This window comes from Aythya ferina (assembly GCF_964211825.1).
Source record: "Aythya ferina genome assembly, chromosome: 11".
NCBI lineage: Eukaryota > Metazoa > Chordata > Aves > Anseriformes > Anatidae > Aythya > Aythya ferina.
This window is the reverse complement of record NC_140307.1, coordinates 18,724,701-18,742,771: the sequence shown is the minus strand read 5'-3', so window position 1 is coordinate 18,742,771 and position 18,071 is coordinate 18,724,701. Positions and strand designations below refer to the sequence as shown.

Sequence of the window (18,071 nt, the reverse complement as noted above, 5' to 3'; positions counted from 1 at the left end):
CGCCCCCCGGTGGGCAGGCGGGGGCGCAGCGCCCGCAGCCAGGCCCCGGCCTCCGCTTCAGAGCGGCCGCAGCGACGGGCGCGAACAAAACCATGAACAAATGAGCTGTTTAATAAGCACTGTTAGCACTTCGCTGTACTTCGGCTTTTAAAATCAGCGCTCTTCGCGCTTTCCCAGGGGACTCCCCCTTCCTGAGGCACGCATTCCCCCTTCAGAACAGAAATAACCCCTCGCCCCTTCCATCCCTCCTGTGCGGGTACCGGCCCACGGAGAAGCTTGGTCCTGTCCGTTTCTGTGCCCGTGAAACCCAGAACGGGTCTCCTCTCTCATCTTCAGTTCTAGGGTGCTGTCCCCACTCAGCATCTGAAATCTCTTCATTATGTAAAGCTCCAACACCTCAATTCCTGCTTCTCCCTTTAAAACTACCTGAACATTTGGTGAAAAGTTCATGTGTTGAATCGCACATGCCTGTAGGGCACATGCTTGTAGGGCAACAAAAAAGTCAGCCAGCCTGGGGTTGTATTAAAAAGATAGAAGGAATAAAAATGGATTCAGAGCAGTAGTGATACTAACCTTATCAGCACGGAACTTGGCTCCAATCTTTCTGAAGGGCCTCAGCCACATCCTATGGCAGGAGGATGACTTGCTAGAGCATGACTTGTGGCTGGTACTGAACGTCCAGCCCTCAGGACCAGCAGCTCAGCACGGCCTCTCAGACAGGGAGCGGGCCAGGGCTGTATAAGACAGCAGCCAGCCGCACGGTCTGCCCGAGGGAAGGCTTGGTGGCTGTGACAGAAGACGGCAACCCAGGTGATAGGAAGAAAAGCTAGAGACATACTCAAAGCAGTTGTATGAGGGAAGCTATGAAGACATCAAGTTCACAGCTAGAGGCAAAACCAAAAAGCAGTAATAAAGATTTCCTCAGCCTAGGGCTGCTATGCAAATGCAGTCATTTGTTTTCAGTATGATTAGTTTGAGTTTCCTGCCCCTGTGACTGCCCTAACCCTGCCCCAGTTGTATTTATTTCACTGAAGAAAGCTCACTCCAGGCAGAGTACTATACAGTGTGATGTTTTTAGTGGCTTCTATGATTGCAGCACGGTGAATTGCAGACCATCACCAACACCCCCAACAGACAGATGGGATATGAGAGCAGTGATACTACAAGCATTTACAAGGATTTTTCTTCATCTCACTGCCTTTTTCATATCAATGTGCTAACCTCCTCTTCAAATGCATGTTAATACATGGTGGATACAGACTGCTTATTTCTGATCTAAAAATGCAACACAGATTGAGGGCTGCTGGAGCCAGAAACCAGCTGGATTATGAGAAAAGAGTATGTACTGCTAAACTTACATGCTTGTCCAAGTATCATAACGGAAATAAGAACAACCACATACAGGCACATGTGCCTGGAGGATTGGGCTCATAGAAAGTATAATCTGGTTAGCTGAGACTGCTAGAGGTAATCTAAACTCCCGGTGTAATTTCTCCTGCTTTCAACAAGTAGCTCAGGGCCCAATCCAGTTGAATTTTCATTATCTTCAAGGATGGTGACTTGATAACTTCTCAGGGAACCCGTTCCAACTTCTGATTTCTTGTGGCTATGTGCTCACATCAGCAAGTTTCTGAATGTCTTATACATACAGAAGTGTCGCCTCTATTTTATTCTATGGGTTTGGGTTCCTTCTGGCATCACCTAGGTTGCAACACCCGTCACGTCTGACTGGTTCAGTCAATGCCAGAGGAGAACAAGAATGGTGACACTGAAACTAGAGCAGGGAATTTACATGCATTTGAACTAAAAAAGCTATAAGGCATAGGGACAGTGAAGAAGGACACAGACTGTTGTTGAACTGAGACAATGGGTAATGTTACGATTCAGTTCAACAAATGCTGACAAAGTTGAGATCAGGAATGTTTAATTACTCGGTAAGAAATCCTGAGACAAAACATCTTAATGGAAATGCTTTCCAAAACTTTCCATTCCATTACAGATCTCAACATTTTCATCTGACACGGGAGGGGGGAAAAAAAAAGCACTTATCTTGAAATACCAGTTTCTCATTGCATGAAAGTTACTTTTGTGTTTTGTTTTTAAACTAGCAGTAGACTAGCAAAAACACTGCAATTTACTGTCAAGAAACATTTACCATAATTTCTCATGAGAGCTAAAAAGGCAACAAAAAGTTTCATCACCAAATAATTAAAACAGACTGAAAAGTGCCATAAGATTTAAGGCTTACATCAAAGCAATTTTATGTAGACTCTTTATACAGTAGTTACATATAATATGAATGACAAAAATATGACAGTTTCAGCATTTAATATTTAATATCCAATCTAAACATAAGTATCCAAAAGGAAATATTTTTTACACCATTTCAGTAGTCACTTAGCTCAGTAGTTGGTTGCAATATTCTTTACTGTTTTCAGGAACTGGATGGAGCTATAAACACAAGAACTTCCATTAAAGTCAGTGCCTGACAAAGCTCCACTGCAACCCTCTGAAAAGCAAAGAGTTACATTAAAATAAACTTAGACACCAAAGTACATTGAAACATATTGTGTGCTACAGTAGAGTTTGATACTTTACTGGTCAGAAACATGATGGTAAGTAACTTCAGAAGGCACTCTGAATTAAACTACAGTAACTCCGGTCCACAAGCATTTCAGAACCTTGATATTGTGATGCAGTAGAAAAAAATGCATTTATTCAATATAAATTGCTTTAATCTGTCTTCGCCTCGGAGCAGTCAAATTATATTGCACTTTCAAAATATTCTGTGTACGTTGTGATAAAAATTTAATATTTACATGTTGTGTTTGCTAAAGAAGAATACATTATTTTGTAAAAATATTTTAAGAACCAAATTTTAACACTTACTCTTACATTCTTAATATAGCCAGAGGCCACACCGCGTATATAATCTTTTGATTACCTCCTGTTCTAGAAACATTTTTGGTCCTTCAAAAGATGTGTTACATTGCAATTCATGTTCACAACCGATTTAAACATTTGCCTGAAACTGCAGTAGCCAAACAGACAGAATATTTAAATAAATAAATATGTAATTTCTAAAGCAGTAATAGCATTGGAGTTTGTAAACAAGCTGCTGTGGAAAGTCTGTAAAAAGACTCAATTTGGTATGTTATGACTTTAATTGGCAATACTTTAGAGTTATACAACCTCTGCCAGGGTAGAAAAACAGCTTGGTAGGCACATCTTATGAATCAGTCTGGAGAAAAAGAAAAAAGACCTAAAATACTGATTGTTCCTTAGGTTGCTTCAAGAATAAATAAAAATGATCAACAAGTAACATGATCCACCAAAACCAAAATTGACATTCAGTTGATCTACCAGGGGCGGGGAGGGAAAGTAACTTAGTAACTTTAAACACAACCTAAAGGAAACAAACAAGTCATAAATGAATATATGATAACCAAGATGTACATGACACGAAAGTTGGCAGCAGAAAATAAGCATCATAAATTTATAGAAATACTGATTTAGACAGAACTGGTATCTTCGCTGCATTTCACCATAGGAGAATTGTTATTCATTTTTCAATCCAAATGTGAAGAAATATTACAAATCTGTGTTTGGTAAAACAAACTCAGTACAAAGCATTAGTTCTGATGAAATTTTGCTGACATCTAGGTTACCCTACATTCCTGTTAAAACATGACTGGTAATAATAAAAGAAACATAACAGACGTACACGTATGCCATTTACACATATATTTATATGTATATGCATGTTCTAGAAATTCAAATGATGTCAGGAGGTCTCATAGGCTGTGTTGGCTATATTTTACATAGTACAGTTGTAGTTTAAATGTTCAGTTTCATGACATACCTAAAGTGCTCTACGTATGCACCCCCATGCTTCTCCATAAAGTTTTACACTCCATGTAAAATAGCTTTCTTTTGGCCATCGTCACTAAATACCAAAGGTTTGAAAAACAGTGAAAAGCTACTTGCAGGGTTTTGCTGAATACAGGATTTGCTCTTTATGATTGTCATTGATTCATGAAATGATTAAATGTTTCTGTTAAAATACAATCAAGAACTGTTCTACCAAAAATCAAGAACGTATTTCTTGCTGTTTGCAGAAACTAAGAGTTGTCACAGTACCTAATTACATGCCTACCCTTCAATTCAGAAACCTACCTTCTCTCACTGCCCATACCGAGAGATGCTTCTACCTTTGTTAATGAAAACTATTCTCTCCTTCCCTCCAAAGCAAAGAATTTGGGAAATATGCAGTGCTACACCAAACTGATGAATTTCTGTCCCATGACTAATAAGCTGCATAGCTTGCAAGCAAAGGTCTATGTTGTTTGAGAGCAAAACCCCAAAATTAGTATCAAGAGTTAATATAGCTCGTTAAATAACTACTCAATGTTATTTATCTGTAAGTTAAACAGTTAAGCTACAACTGTACTATACTTTAGCATATACATTAAATTTAATTGTAACTGAGCTAACAGCCACATCTGCCTTTTTCTTGCTCCTCATTCAGTTGTTCTGTAGAGCTGTGCCCATTGGAACGCACTACCCCTTCTGGGATCCAGGACTTATCCACACACCGCTCCATGCGCTTCATGATAAGGTCAAGCAGAGTATCAATGGCTTTGCTTACGTTATTCCCATTAGCTGCACTGGTTTCAAAATACGGTATTCTGCAGAAGGCAAAAAACAGAAACTTAAATCACAGTTCATAATCACAGGAGAGGAGCAAAACCAATACATGAATACTGCCTTATACTTAAAAGTCACACTAACGCTGTTATTGTTACTCCACAACTGAGAGACAGTGTGGTCAGTGGCCTAAAATGCAAAAGAAACAAAGTGTCTCACTTTGTTGGTAGAACAACAGGATAAGCATTAAGTTAAATTATTTTACAGAGCATTAAGTTATGCTTATTTACATAATAAGCTATTAATGCTTATAAGCATTATAATGCTTATAATTACTTATTATTACTTATAATGCTTATAAGCATTATAAGTAATATAATATACTTATAATATACTTATAAGCATTATAAGTAATGCTTATTTACATAAGCATTAAGTTAAATTATTTTATATTTATTTGACAGCGGTCAGTACAAATTCCCGGAGTCACATTCCTGAGGTCTGTTTTTCAGATCTGTTCACCTGTAACAGATGCAATTATTTTATATAGCCTTGCCTGCCAATGTGTTCTTTACTGATTTCTATCTACGTAAGCTAGGGTGTCATCACAAGAGAGGGAGTGCCAACATGCAGTTCCCACACAGGCAGGGCAGCAAAGACTTCTACTGAGGTGCTATTATCATCACTACAAAAGGTGTCACTGAACTGGAGCAATAACTTGTTTTACAGTTTATGTCAGCAGCCCCGGCAGGGGAACAACTTCCTGAGGAAACCTGTCTCCAGCAGAGAAAAGTCAGAGAGAAAATATTCTTCCTCGTACTAAACTCAGCAGCCACTGCTCCTTTATTGAGCAGTCTAGTTCAGTATACATCCCTACCCAAAGCAAATAACTATAGACAAATATAAAGACATGTACATGCACTGCTTGGGGATCCAGATTTTGAGGGAAGTGCATCCGTGTCACAATGGAGAGTGTACGTAGGGTATTTTCTCCTCTCTCCTTATTGCCCTGAACACCCTATGCCTAGCAAGACCGGAAAGCAGCAGATACAGCTGGCTAAAGAGATAAAGGAGAACACAAAATAGAAATAGGGGATTGGACAAAAGATAGGAGTTCATATCATATGTGTCAGGGTAAACGGATATAGCAGAAAAAGCAAGTACAGTAGAACGAAGGCACTAGCAAGATAATAAAAGGAACAAAGCTGGAAATAAAGAAAGCAAAGCAAAAGATGCTCAAGGAAAAGGAAGTCTGAGTAAAATGAAAATGGTAATAGTACAGATAACTAAAAAGACAACTCACATGAAAAAAAAAAAAGGAGCAAAGAAAAAGTAGGACACTGGAATAGGAAGATAGAGATAATTATTTCCAGTGGACAATTATGCAGTTAAAAGAACTAATGGACATTGATGTTCACCCAATTCAAAGCTTATCATTGGAAAATGGCTACAGATGTAAAAATAGGACTGCAAGCAGTAATACACAGTAAATTAATGTAAAATGTCTGTCCTGAGAGAAACTGCTAGGTTAACCAAATTTAATTCCAACTTCTACCTGAAGAAAATTCAGTGTCATAATTGTGAAAGGGCCCCTTCTTGCTGTAGTACTTTAGACTGCACCCTAAACTAGCATATGACTCTTACTGTCTGTAAAAATTGGTAAGGGTAAGATATTCAAGACTCACAACATTCAGACCTCATTAAAGAGTAAGCTTTGGCCAGTCTTGTGTCAGACCCACCAGGTGAATTTTCAAGCAATTGCACATGTACTTTTACCCATCCAGTCCCTCTATATTTTGGAACTACTACAAGTAGGTGGCTTTCTAATTCTCCTCACCACCACTCCTTTTTCTAGCGGACTTCTGAGATATCTTGACAAAGTTTAGGCAGCAGTTTTTATGTTTGCTTGTTTGTTTATTTTTTGGTAAAAGGTTCATTTCAGCACACTCATAACCCCTTACGTCTTTGCTAGAAAAAGTTTCTGGACACCTGGGTATTGAACACATTCTGCTACTTTCCATTATTGCCAAGGGTGTTTCACTGGTGAGACCTTCAGTGCTCACTGTTCTCCACAGGGTGGTGCCAGAGCAGCGCCATTAGTGTTACCACCCTATTGACTGAAATTAAACACTTCATAACTTAAATTTTTTTTTATTTAATTTGAAAGATCCAATGACTAATCTAAACGTCTAGGTCTCCTGTAACCATTTTCAAAACACATCACTTACCAGTACAAGGTCTTTCCACAGAAAGAGGACACTGAGTATCTCATACTTCCGTCAACAGACAACTGCTACATTAGGATTTAGTTTGCTTCTTCTCACAAGCATTTGGGAAAGTATGCAAATCCTAGCACCTATTCTGTCTCAATGCCACAGTGCGCTAAACGCATTTATTTCTAACAGACAATTTGCTTTTTATTGGTCTTCAAGGTCAAGGAAAGCTAGTTTGTGTCTACATCTGTGATAGAAAACAGCACGGCACAAGACCAAACCTACAGAACACAACAATTACCATTTAGGACTCGGTGTTCACACTACATGTGTCTTGTGGTTTAGAGCTGGTCCAAAATCACGTCTAGTCCCCCAGAATCCCCCCCACTATTCTGGATACAGATTACTGGTTGGAGCACATTATCTGGTTTAGTTTTTAAGGGAGAAGGAATCCAGTTCACATGCTAGAAGGCTGCTCCACTATGTGAATCTAACAGGTCAGAAGATTTGCTTCAAAAAACACACTTTGATCCACACTGAAACACAAAGGTAGTGTGGAGATGAAAGCCATTGGAATAGTTTCATGAGTTATAAGAGTGCTACGGGATTAATTAGCATATGATAGGAAGAAAAACTTTGCCATCGTTCCTTTAGGGACACATGACCCTTGCCTGTAGGGATGGAGAAATAGAAGGCTGCCCTGTCTTTCTGCTGATCTGTTTGATGTTTGGTTTTCAGGCTCTCTCGGAGTCTGTGAGAGTGCAGGTGCCTGCCAGAAGACACAGCTGAACCTTTTGAGGCTAAGTGACCTAGAACTCAGTTAAGCACAAAATTGCTTGAACAACTGAGGAAAGACTGAACAGGCTGGCAGTACGGGTAGGGGGACAGACAACAGGGGAACAATGATCCAGACCATTGCTTTCTTCTGTGGGAACCCAGTACTCTGTAATTACTCTCCAAATGCCTGTGAATGAGTCCCGAGGCTCTCAAAGAAACTGAGGCAGCAGGTTTCAGCTGCCATGCCAGTGGCAAGAGCTGCTCTACAACAAACTGGTGTAACAAAACTCAACTTGTAAATTAGGATGTCATTGCTTGGCATTACTTCCTCCCCCCTAAAATCTCATGCGATGGTCATCACTTCACCAAATGCTTTTAGATTTTGCTTCACAAGAGACCCAGGTTTTCTGTGCCTTATAGAAAGCTTCAGCACAGGCAAGAGCAAGTAATTAGAGCACCGTAATTCACCTGCTTTTACAGCTAAAATCTACGTGTTCTCCAAAATGTTTGTGAAACCGTTTACTTTCTTTTTACTTTGCTTGCTACCAAGGAAAGAAGATCAACTAATCTCCAGTGGAAGATTAAGTGCAATTTTTTAGATGATGCAGAAAGCATTAATCTCTGACAGACAAAAAAAAAAAAAAAAAGGTGGTGGGGGGGTATTGTATAGGTCAGTTCAGCATTCTAAAAATACTTCACACAATAACCTTCCATTATTCAGAAAAGGCATTACAGAAAGCATTTCACTTTGCTTTAAACACAGCAATAACTGGAAGGAAGTTACTTACCCATATTTTTCTGCAAGTTCCTTAGCCTCTTCTTCTTTCACCATTCTTTGGTCTTCCAGATCACTCTTGTTTCCACATAATACAATGTCAGGGTTTTCACAATACGCATGCATTTGTAGCTGACCTAACAGAAATAATATGAATAGGAGTCATGACTTACTGTCACATACAGCTCTTCAAGAATATTACTGTTTAATATTCTTGAAGAATACAACGACTTTCAAGTTAAATGACTTTCTGAAAGAGAAACAATTGCGTTATCTATTCTCTCTCAAGACTTTTGCAGTTGTACTGAGGAGGCAGGGAACAGGTAGATGCCACTCTCACACACTCAGTGAACAAGCTGAGGGAGCAGAAGCCTGTGAAGGCTGGCAGAGCAGGTGTGTATTTGTAGCTTAAAGGATTATGCTCAACAAGCATCTTCACTGAGCTGGCAGAAAAAAAAGTACAACTACTTCCTTCTCCTGATGGATGATGCAACAGGTTTGAGCAAGGCTTCCCCTAGACACACCAGCCTAGTAACTTTTGCCTTCCGTTAAGCTTTGCTGACAAAGCTTCAGGTGAGTCAAATAGGCTTTCCACAGGCTTAAATTACTGAATATCACCTGAGTCAGGGATATGATGCTCTCTGAGCTTGCTTTTATATAGGTTAAAATTCAACATTAAGTAGGCAAAGCTGAATTTCAGGTAAACACTAGAAGCCACCAACAGCTATCACAATTACAAATGCAACCTTTACTTTCTTCTTCCTGAGAAATCTTCAAAAACCAGTATTTTCAGTTCTATTTCTCAGTGAGACATTTGCAAAAACAGCCCCCATCCACTGCTGCAGAAATACAAAGAGAGAAAAGAAAGAAGAAAGAATGCCGTACTTATCCAGTTCCTGACATTGAGGAAGCTTTGCTCGTTTGTCAGATCAAAGAGTAGAAGAAACCCCATGGCATCCCTGAAGAAAGCTGTTGTCAAGCTACGAAACCTAGAGCAGCAAAGTGAAATTATTCAGCACATCTGATAAGTTACTTTGAAAATATAATCACATATAGTCATGAAACCGAGGTATCTAAAGACTGGATTAACCAGAATGAAATATTCATAATAATTATTTTGCTGATGTAAGGAACAGATAACAGGAATTGCTAACATTACTATGGCCTAACCCAGGCCTAAGGAAGTCAAGGAGATATTTCACTCAAGCCTGAGAGCTTTAAATAAAGTCTTGCATTATACAGCATGCCTTCATCAAGATTCGGAAATTAAAATGAGAACAAAAAACAAACTTTGAACTAAAACTTGTTACAACACACAACATCGGTTCTTGATTTTCAGACAATCAACCGTTAGGATGTTTGTCTTTTAATGGACAAATAGGAAAGAACCGTCTGATGTGATTTCACCAGTCCGACTTTTCCATCACCTTGGCATATTCACAGAGGTTTAAAAAAATAAAAAAAGAAAAACCTTAAAAACAGCTATATGTGTTGGCCATGAAAAAAATAACTGAAAGTTTCCAGAAAACAAAAAGCAACAATTACAGTTTTAAGATTCTAATGTAATACAGTTGTGATTTAATGGGTACTCATGAGAAAGTGTCATCACTGTCCAACACCATAGTAAATACATTTACCCATCGTGAGTCATACCAATAAAATCTAACAATCAATAAGGAGAATTCATGTACTTGGTTCCATTTGCATCTAACTTGATAGCACCTGCTTCACTTTCTAGATTGGAGGGGCAGGGATGGAAACATACCTCTCCTGCCCTGCAGTATCCCAGAGCTGAAGATGTATCCGCTGTCCTCTGCCACCAACGCCATCTGGACCATTTGGCCTATACACCTTCAAAAGGTAAATTTGCAAGACTAAGTGTTAGCAGGCCAACCTCTACGAAACACAAAATAACTGACATTTCAAGTTCTTAAATGCAGCAAAACTAGCATTGCCAATGCAAGGATACCCAACTACAAGTCAATCCCTTTACTTTATGACAAAAGTAATACGAGTTGCATTTTAATTTTGTATTTAATTGAGTATTTAAAAATAAGGATAAGTTGGAACTAAAAAAAAACAAAAAACAAAAAAACATTTCCAATAGACTACATGTTCCAAGCAAATATTTAGAGTGGCCACTGAGTTTCACTAGGCAAGCTTATTTTTTGTATTTCAATTTTCTACTTTTTACTATTATGTTCTATCCTGTTCACACGAAAATGTAATTATAAGACAGCAACGATCACAACATGCAACCTGGCAATAAATTTGTACCAGTAACAGAACATCATTAGCAAACAGAACATACTCCAAGCTAATGATGTATCTTTTCAGTTGTCAAAAAATTATTGAAAGAGATTAGGGTAGATCTTGTCATATCATAGTTTATAAAAGCAGAAATTGGATGCTAATAATGAAAGCTGAAGAGTTTACTCAGCGTGAAAATATAAACAAGGACATCTGTTAGCTTTGGAAAGATCAGATAAAAATAGGTTCACTTGTTGTTTAGAACACTTCACATTGGATTGTCTTTTCCTTCAATTGTTGTTGTACCTAAGATTACTGGAGTTACAAATGTTATCTTTAAAGACACATAAGCTTACTGAATTTGTGGATTAGATGAATCAGGCTGTGAAACTTAAACTCAATTATCAGACATGCCAACTGTGAAAATCCATCATGCATACCATCCCACAAAAGGAATACTAAGTTATTCAGGAGACTAGTTTCACATCACAGGAGGACATTTACTCCTTCCACTGCTGTGGTGCATGTCATCCACCAAAAGCCAGTCTATACAATGTCCTAATCTTACAGCACCCAGACTTCTAGACACTTGGGTAATCATAGAACCATCTAGGTTGGAAAAGACTTTCAAGATCGTCAAGTCCAACCGTCAACCTGATGTCCAAAGTCCCATCACTGAGCCACATTCCTTAGTACCATCTCCAGATCTCTCTTAAGTGCCTCCACGGACAGTGACACTTCCCTGGGCAGCCCATTCCAATGCTTAACCAGCCCCCCTCCATGACGAAATTCTTCCTAACTTCCAATCTAAACCTTCCCTGTCTCAGCTTGAAGCCATTCCCTGTCACTTGTCACCTGAGAAGAGAACTGACACCTTTACTGCAACCTTCCTTCAGGTAGTTGTACGGAGCGATGAGGCCTCTGCCTGCTCTTCTCCAGACTAAACAGCCCCAGATCCCTCAGCTGCTCCCCTCACATGTCTTGTTTTCTAGTCCCTTCAACTGTACATGCTCAAGCAACTCAGTTACTGTAGAAAAAGGTCCCAAAACTGAACACAATATTCAAGGGGCACTCAAAATTTTAACAGACTACACTGAAAGACATTTAGTACTTCCACATGAGAATGAAAGAAAAAGCTGTGCTAACTCAATTTCTTAGTGCAGGCAGGACCAGCACCCAGCCAGTTATCATGATGCAGTGCCCCGCAGCATCCCATCAAAAGCATATTTTCCTACTTGAACAACAACTTGGGGGTTAAAAAAGCCTTTCTACTTTGTCTTCCATAATTCTTCTCTCATAGCGGTAACTGCTCAGGAAGCCTGCTCAGCTCTATACATCACATTACCTGATTTCTTTCACATATATTTAAATGGTTTTAAAGCCATTTCAGTTCACAAACAACAAAAACATTTTTTGTGACAGCTCAAGCCTTCCTCATGTAGAGTTCAACATGAGCTTCTGTGAGCACAACCCACTGAGCAGATACGCTCATCTACCCCTCCTGAGCAGTATGATATGGTTGCTTAGAATCACCTCTTGTTATTTTAACTTTGGGGAAAATGGACACACAAAAAAAAAAAATAAAAACAGGCCAAATAAGATAATTCCCTTGTCACAAAATTAAATATATAGTAACTATGGATGGCATGCCTACACATAAAGATTAGCAGAATAGATTTGGAAAAAAAAAAAAAAAAAAAACAGATGTTAGCCACCAGCTACCAAACAGCTATCATTTTAAAGTAGCACACTGCTTGTGAAAACTCACCACTCTCTTTTCCCGGAAGTCGATGCCCACGGTTGTGATAAACTTGGAATTAAATTTGCCATCTGTATATTGGTAAAGAAGGCTGGTCTTTCCTACTCCAGAGTCACCGAGTGCTAGAAATTTTATGAGGTAATCATAGTCCCCATCAGACATAGTGAGAATTCAGGAGACACCTTAAAAAGCAAAGCAAAAAGCGTTAGTTAGGCAACAACTCCACCAAGGCTTCTTTTGACAGATGTTTAAAATACAAGTCACCACTTGAACTACAAAGGATCCAGCAGCAGGCCCAGTTCTGTGTTCTTTTACACTGCTTTCACCTTAAACTCTCAATTATGCCAAGTATCAAAGAGAAATTTAGCTGTGACAGGAGAGGAAAAAAAAAAAAAAAACATAATTCATTTCTATTATGCACCTTTTACTACAAAGTGGATGTAACACAATTTTAGCTTCTTCAGGAAAGACTGAAAATCAAGATCAAAGAAAAGCATTCAAGGTGCCTGGAAAATGAACTCCATAACTGTTTTTAACCTATGTGAAAGCTGGCAAAAGCTGCTTAAATGCATTAGCAATGCAATTCTGATCTCACATTCATTGTGACATTATTAACACACAAAATCCTTTTTCCCCCCCTCAGACTGCCCACTACATTTAAATAAAAAGGCATCACAACACTTCAAATATTACACATTTATTCAACTTTTGCAAACGCTCTCTAACAGGCTCTCAGAGTAGTTGACCATAGTTCTGTCTTCTTTCATATGACAACCATTTCTCTATTAATAGCTATTTTTCAGTCTCAAACAAGTATTTTCATAACAGAATAAAAATAGCATTTTTAATAAAGTTTAGAGGGCAATTTTCAAAAGTTTTTATTAGGATGCTAGTTTTAAGCTATACCGTGTTGGATATATTCTGATCAAAGTGCAAAACCAGCTGGAACATATAACAAAAAGCTCTGGAAAATGTAATGCATACTAGAAAGACTAGTGCAGGTGCACTAGTACTTTCCTGTTGAGTAGCTGCTGAGCGTCTCTTCCCCCTAAACAAACAGAGAGCTGCCTTATGTTGTTTTCAGAGAAATGAACATGAAAAGATAAGCCTAAAATAACCTTTCTAAAAGCAACAGAAAACTGGCATACAGTCGCCTCTTATCAAGGAGGGAAACGGATACCAAGATACAAACCAATTCATTTCGTGAATATCAACTCACAGCTGGAGGACTGGAACAAACCCGTACCCCTAGTAAGTAGGCGTCAATCACCACCATTAAACTAAAACTGTAACTCTCTCTGAAGTTTCAGCTTTACATTAGTACTGCTCTTGGATACAAGACAGAGCCCCGATCAATCAGTTTAGCCGTGCCTGGGCTTGCCGTGACCAAATGCAGAGAATCAGATTTATTCTGAGATACCTCTGACTGAAGAGTCAGTGGAAAGCATTAGACAACTTTTTACTTTTTCTTGTCCTGAAATGTCCCCATCCCCAGCCAACGCTTACTTTACATTACACCAGCAATAACAGCAAGACCTTGCAGGATTGGAATTTAACTATGATAAGCTACCAGAGTTAACACTTGGGCACTAACACGTGAGAGCCAACCCATTCACTTTCCACTGCTGGGTTTTAACACATTTTCCAACAGATTAAGAGGTTGAAACAAACAAACAAACAAAAATAATAGTTATTTTACATAAATATACCACAGCTGCAGGCCTGCATCCACCACGCAGATCTGACAGTGATACAGTCCAGTGAGCAAGTGGAACAGGCAGCCACGCACTGACATGAGAACTTTTTTAGCAGAAGTGAGAAGCCTGAGCCAACAAACATAATCACAAACACAAGCAAAAGCTTGCGTGTGTGCATGTTTGTTTGCTTGTTTTTAAATCCTTCCCCATCTTGGGGAAAAAGAAAAAAAACAGATCATTTACTTTGTGGCTCTACAAAGCCTCTTTTCATTCAAATGCATTAGAAGGAAGGGAAAATGCTTTAAAAAGCAAACAAGGAGGTTTTTACTGAAGATTAGATTTTATTTAGACTTCCTTCTCTTATACAGTGTTTCTTTTGCTCTCAGATGTTCTGCCAAGGGCAAAGAGCTGTGTAAATATCCCCTCTACTCAAGTATACGTTCTTTCAGCTTCAATACCCCTAAATTTACTGTTGCCTAAAAGAGGCTTAAATGCAAGTCTTACAGCCAGTATATTATACAAAGAGAAGCTCGCTTCACATCTTCTACTATGCTTCTGCACTCATAGAGAAGTATTTGCCTTGTCTTGTTGGTATTTTGTTAGCTAGCCATAGGCCTGTAGAGCATATTTTTAGCAGCAGATACAAACAATAATGCCAGCTAGTCACTGTTAAATTAACTTCCTCACAACCTAAATTTTATTTCATCCTGTGCAAGATCTTACAGGCACTGCAGCAGCATCACTTGGAACAGTAAGAAGCTGTTAAGGTTTAGTTCTGCTACGAGTTACAGCTGAACAGCTGAACCCTTCCACTGGCCAGAGCTAGGAGAAAGCCTTAGACCCTGGGGAAAAAAAAAAAAAAAAAACTTAAGGTATCCCCGCTGTTATATCAGATTTGTGGAACATCTGTTTGGGCAAACAGGCCACACCAAACAGACCACTTAAAACTCAATATGGCTCTCCATATGGCTGATAACAAATATAATTTGTAAATGATTGGTAGAAAGCGAGGAGCCCTTCACAGGAAGGGCATAAAAATGCTTTCTAAAGGGGTTGCTTCAGAAGAAAATTTTCTCTTTAGGCTTTTGAAATGCACACACCTTTCACTGCACCCCATAATGCCAATCTGTTATTCAACTATCTCCAGGGAGTGGTTCTTGTGAAACCCTGCACAGTTAACCTATCCTTGGAGACATGCAGAGTTACTTTCAGGGCAGTTTCAAACTTTGTCCTCCTCCCTGTACAAATATTTAAAAAGCAACCTCCACCCTCTGCTTCCAAGGCCTGCAGTCCTAGAGTCCAGACACATCCAGCTCCATACTACAGAAATAAGAATATATTCACAGAAAAGTATATGCATAGAAAAAAACTGCCGGCGCATTTCTCAAAATCCTGGACCTGTTACTATGAAGCTGTCCCATTTCTTTCTTCCACTTCTGCTGTGCTTTGTATTAGGCTTTATAGCGTCACACTTTCGTTTTTTCTTCCACATTTCTACACCTCTTATATCAAGAGGGTGGGAGGTAGGAATGGAAGAATAAGAGAAAATTGATGACACAATCAGAATTTATCAGGTCTCCAAAAGAAAGGAAAAAAAAAAAAAAAAAAGCAGCACCTGAAATTGTTGTAAAATAACCCTTCCCCAAACCCACTTTTAAAAGTAAGTCCTTGTCTGGGGGTAGGAATCACTGGAGGAGATAGCTTAGACTCCACAGCAAGAAGGGCTGCTTCTTTTGTAAAGCCCTCCTTGAACCCCACGCAGCTCTGGCTTTGCACTTAGCCTGGCATGCAGACAGACAGGTTACAAACAGTTCTGGGAAAACTCCAGGGGCTGACAGGACCCTCCCAGCCATCTCTTAACCTGTGCCTGTACGGCTGCTGCTCTGGAGCCTGCCCATAACACACACGTCCAGATGGTGCTTTGCCAAGGGATGCTCCACAAAGCAGGTGCTGCTCTCATTCAGGAAAGTTCCTAGTCCAAGGTAGTTTCACATTAATAGGCACTAAGGCTATTGGCTCATATTTTTGCCTCTGGGATACAAATAATATAATCCTATTGTGTGATAAAACACTTAGGACTATAGCAGCATTGTTCCTGAAAACTTACAGAAGTTGGCTTGGTGCAGGATTTCTCCTTTGCACTACAGGGACAGGGAATGTGCTTTTTGAACAAGCAGGCATCACTCAAAACACACGGCTCTTGCACTGTTACAGAGCTGATGGAGGGAAGGAGGAAGAAGGCAGGAAGTGATAAGAGAACAGAAGCAAAAAGAAGAAAAAAGCACTGAGCTGCAAGTAAAAATGCGTACACACACAGCATAAAATTCAAGAAATCTGAAAATGCTCTTATTCAGACAGTCCTAAGGCACATCAATTTAAAGTAAAGTATACCACTTACCCCAAACTCTGCTAAAGGAAGAGTAAGGGCACACTTCAGACAGTACTCCTACCAGGAGTATTTTTCTAGCACCACCTCTTTAGCACACAGCCAAGAAGTTTACGTGTCACCTGTTTGCATTCATGTTGATGGGTGCTCAGAGATAAAGAGGTGTGCCACCTCTCCATGTCGAAGCGTGGCTGGGAAGCAATTACACAGTTCACATGTCCCATTTATTTCTAAAGGCACATAACATTTCAGAAGAGATTTGTGCACGACCTACTTGGGAGCAGACACAAAATATCTGCTAAATCACCCACACACGTTAATACATTGTGACTAACAAGTCTTTTCGTACAAAGATGCATTAAGGAGAGAGTGTATGGATCATAACTGTTCAGTTTCTGTCAAGCTCCCAGCTTTACATCCTTCTCTCTCGGTGAAAGCGGGTGGCAGTCTCTAATGCCAACAGCTGCTTTGCTTCTTTCACTCCCATACACAGACCCAAGCACATCGCCCCTCAGGTTCCATGGGGAAAGTTGGCTTTACCGTAGGTTTCTAAACAAGAGAAAAACTATTCTTTGGCAAAGATTTTGGCAAAAACATAAGGTATTATGCCTGATACGACTCCAGACCACACCCGCAACACCACCTCATTCCACAGAGAAGCGATGCACATGTAAATGAGGCCAGTTGAGACAAAAGGTAGAAACAAGGAAACAATGGAAAGGTTCTTCTCTACACTGCAGCGCCCAGTCAGCACCCTCACAAGCAAGAACACTTCTGTATTAAACTACTCAAATAAAACCCATTTACTTAACTGTAACCTCTCTTCCTTCACATAGCAAGTGAACTAACTACACAACTCAGATGTCACCCCAGTATCCCAGATCTGCAGTCCAGCCAGCCATAAAGCTAATGACGAACACGATAGGACATACCACATACTCATAAACAGACAAACTAACTAGGATTGAACAAAAAGAAAATGTAGATAAGACCTATAACTAATTCATGTTTTCACATACCACAGGAACTCATCACTTTACCCTTTAGGGTATGTGCAGCAGACTTGCAAGGGTTACACTTAACTTCTAACAGTGACCAACTTCTGCAAGCCACTCTTAGCTTTCAGGTAGACATTAAAGACAAAGACAAGTCATGTCTTGGCCTTGCCTTCTTTGTTTAGGAGGATACAGCCCATACTGGAACAGTGAGCACTTCACTAGGCTGTATCATAGAGGTAGGAGCCAGGCTGCAGCAAAGTCTGCAAGTTCTCCCTGCGATGGAGATCTAGCTGTCCGTGGGAGGAGGGAGTATATCCACAGGCTTACAGCCTGGGGATCTATCACAGCAGGCATAGAGTGCAACAGGCACAAAAGTCTGTCTGCTTTAGAGGGCTTCCCAGTATTTATAATCAATGAACCCATATTTGTAAATATACTGTGCAAATGTTAATGCAATTTAGAGTTCAGAAATGCTTTGCAATTGAAGGTTTTCCTAAATACGGCTTTATTCTTAAAAAGCAGTTGAGGCTTCATGCTTACCACAAAAAAGTTGGAAGAAGAGTGTGGAA

The 18,071-nt window shown here is 39.6% G+C and overlaps 1 protein-coding gene across 7 annotated transcripts in view; it reads right to left on the bottom strand.

Annotated features, from left to right (window-relative positions):
* Positions 1–3,729: 3,729 nt before the first annotated feature.
* RAB27A (RAB27A, member RAS oncogene family) overlaps positions 3,730–18,071 on the bottom strand; it is a 33,480-nt gene continuing 19,138 nt past the window's right edge. For 6 of the 7 annotated variants that reach the window (XM_084532275.1, XM_084532280.1, XM_084532276.1 and 3 more), the window contains 5 exons: positions 12,431–12,603; positions 10,178–10,263; positions 9,298–9,401; positions 8,426–8,549; positions 3,730–4,688 (listed from right to left, as the gene is read on the bottom strand). In XM_084532275.1, coding sequence (XP_084388401.1) covers positions 4,490–4,688; positions 8,426–8,549; positions 9,298–9,401; positions 10,178–10,263; positions 12,431–12,583 — 666 coding nt within the window. In that variant the 5' untranslated portion in view covers positions 12,584–12,603 and the 3' untranslated portion in view covers positions 3,730–4,489. Of the gene's footprint in view, positions 4,689–8,425; positions 8,550–9,297; positions 9,402–10,177; positions 10,264–12,430; positions 12,604–16,516; positions 16,585–18,071 lie in introns of those variants that run through there. The other variant, XM_084532281.1, reaches the window with a different exon arrangement.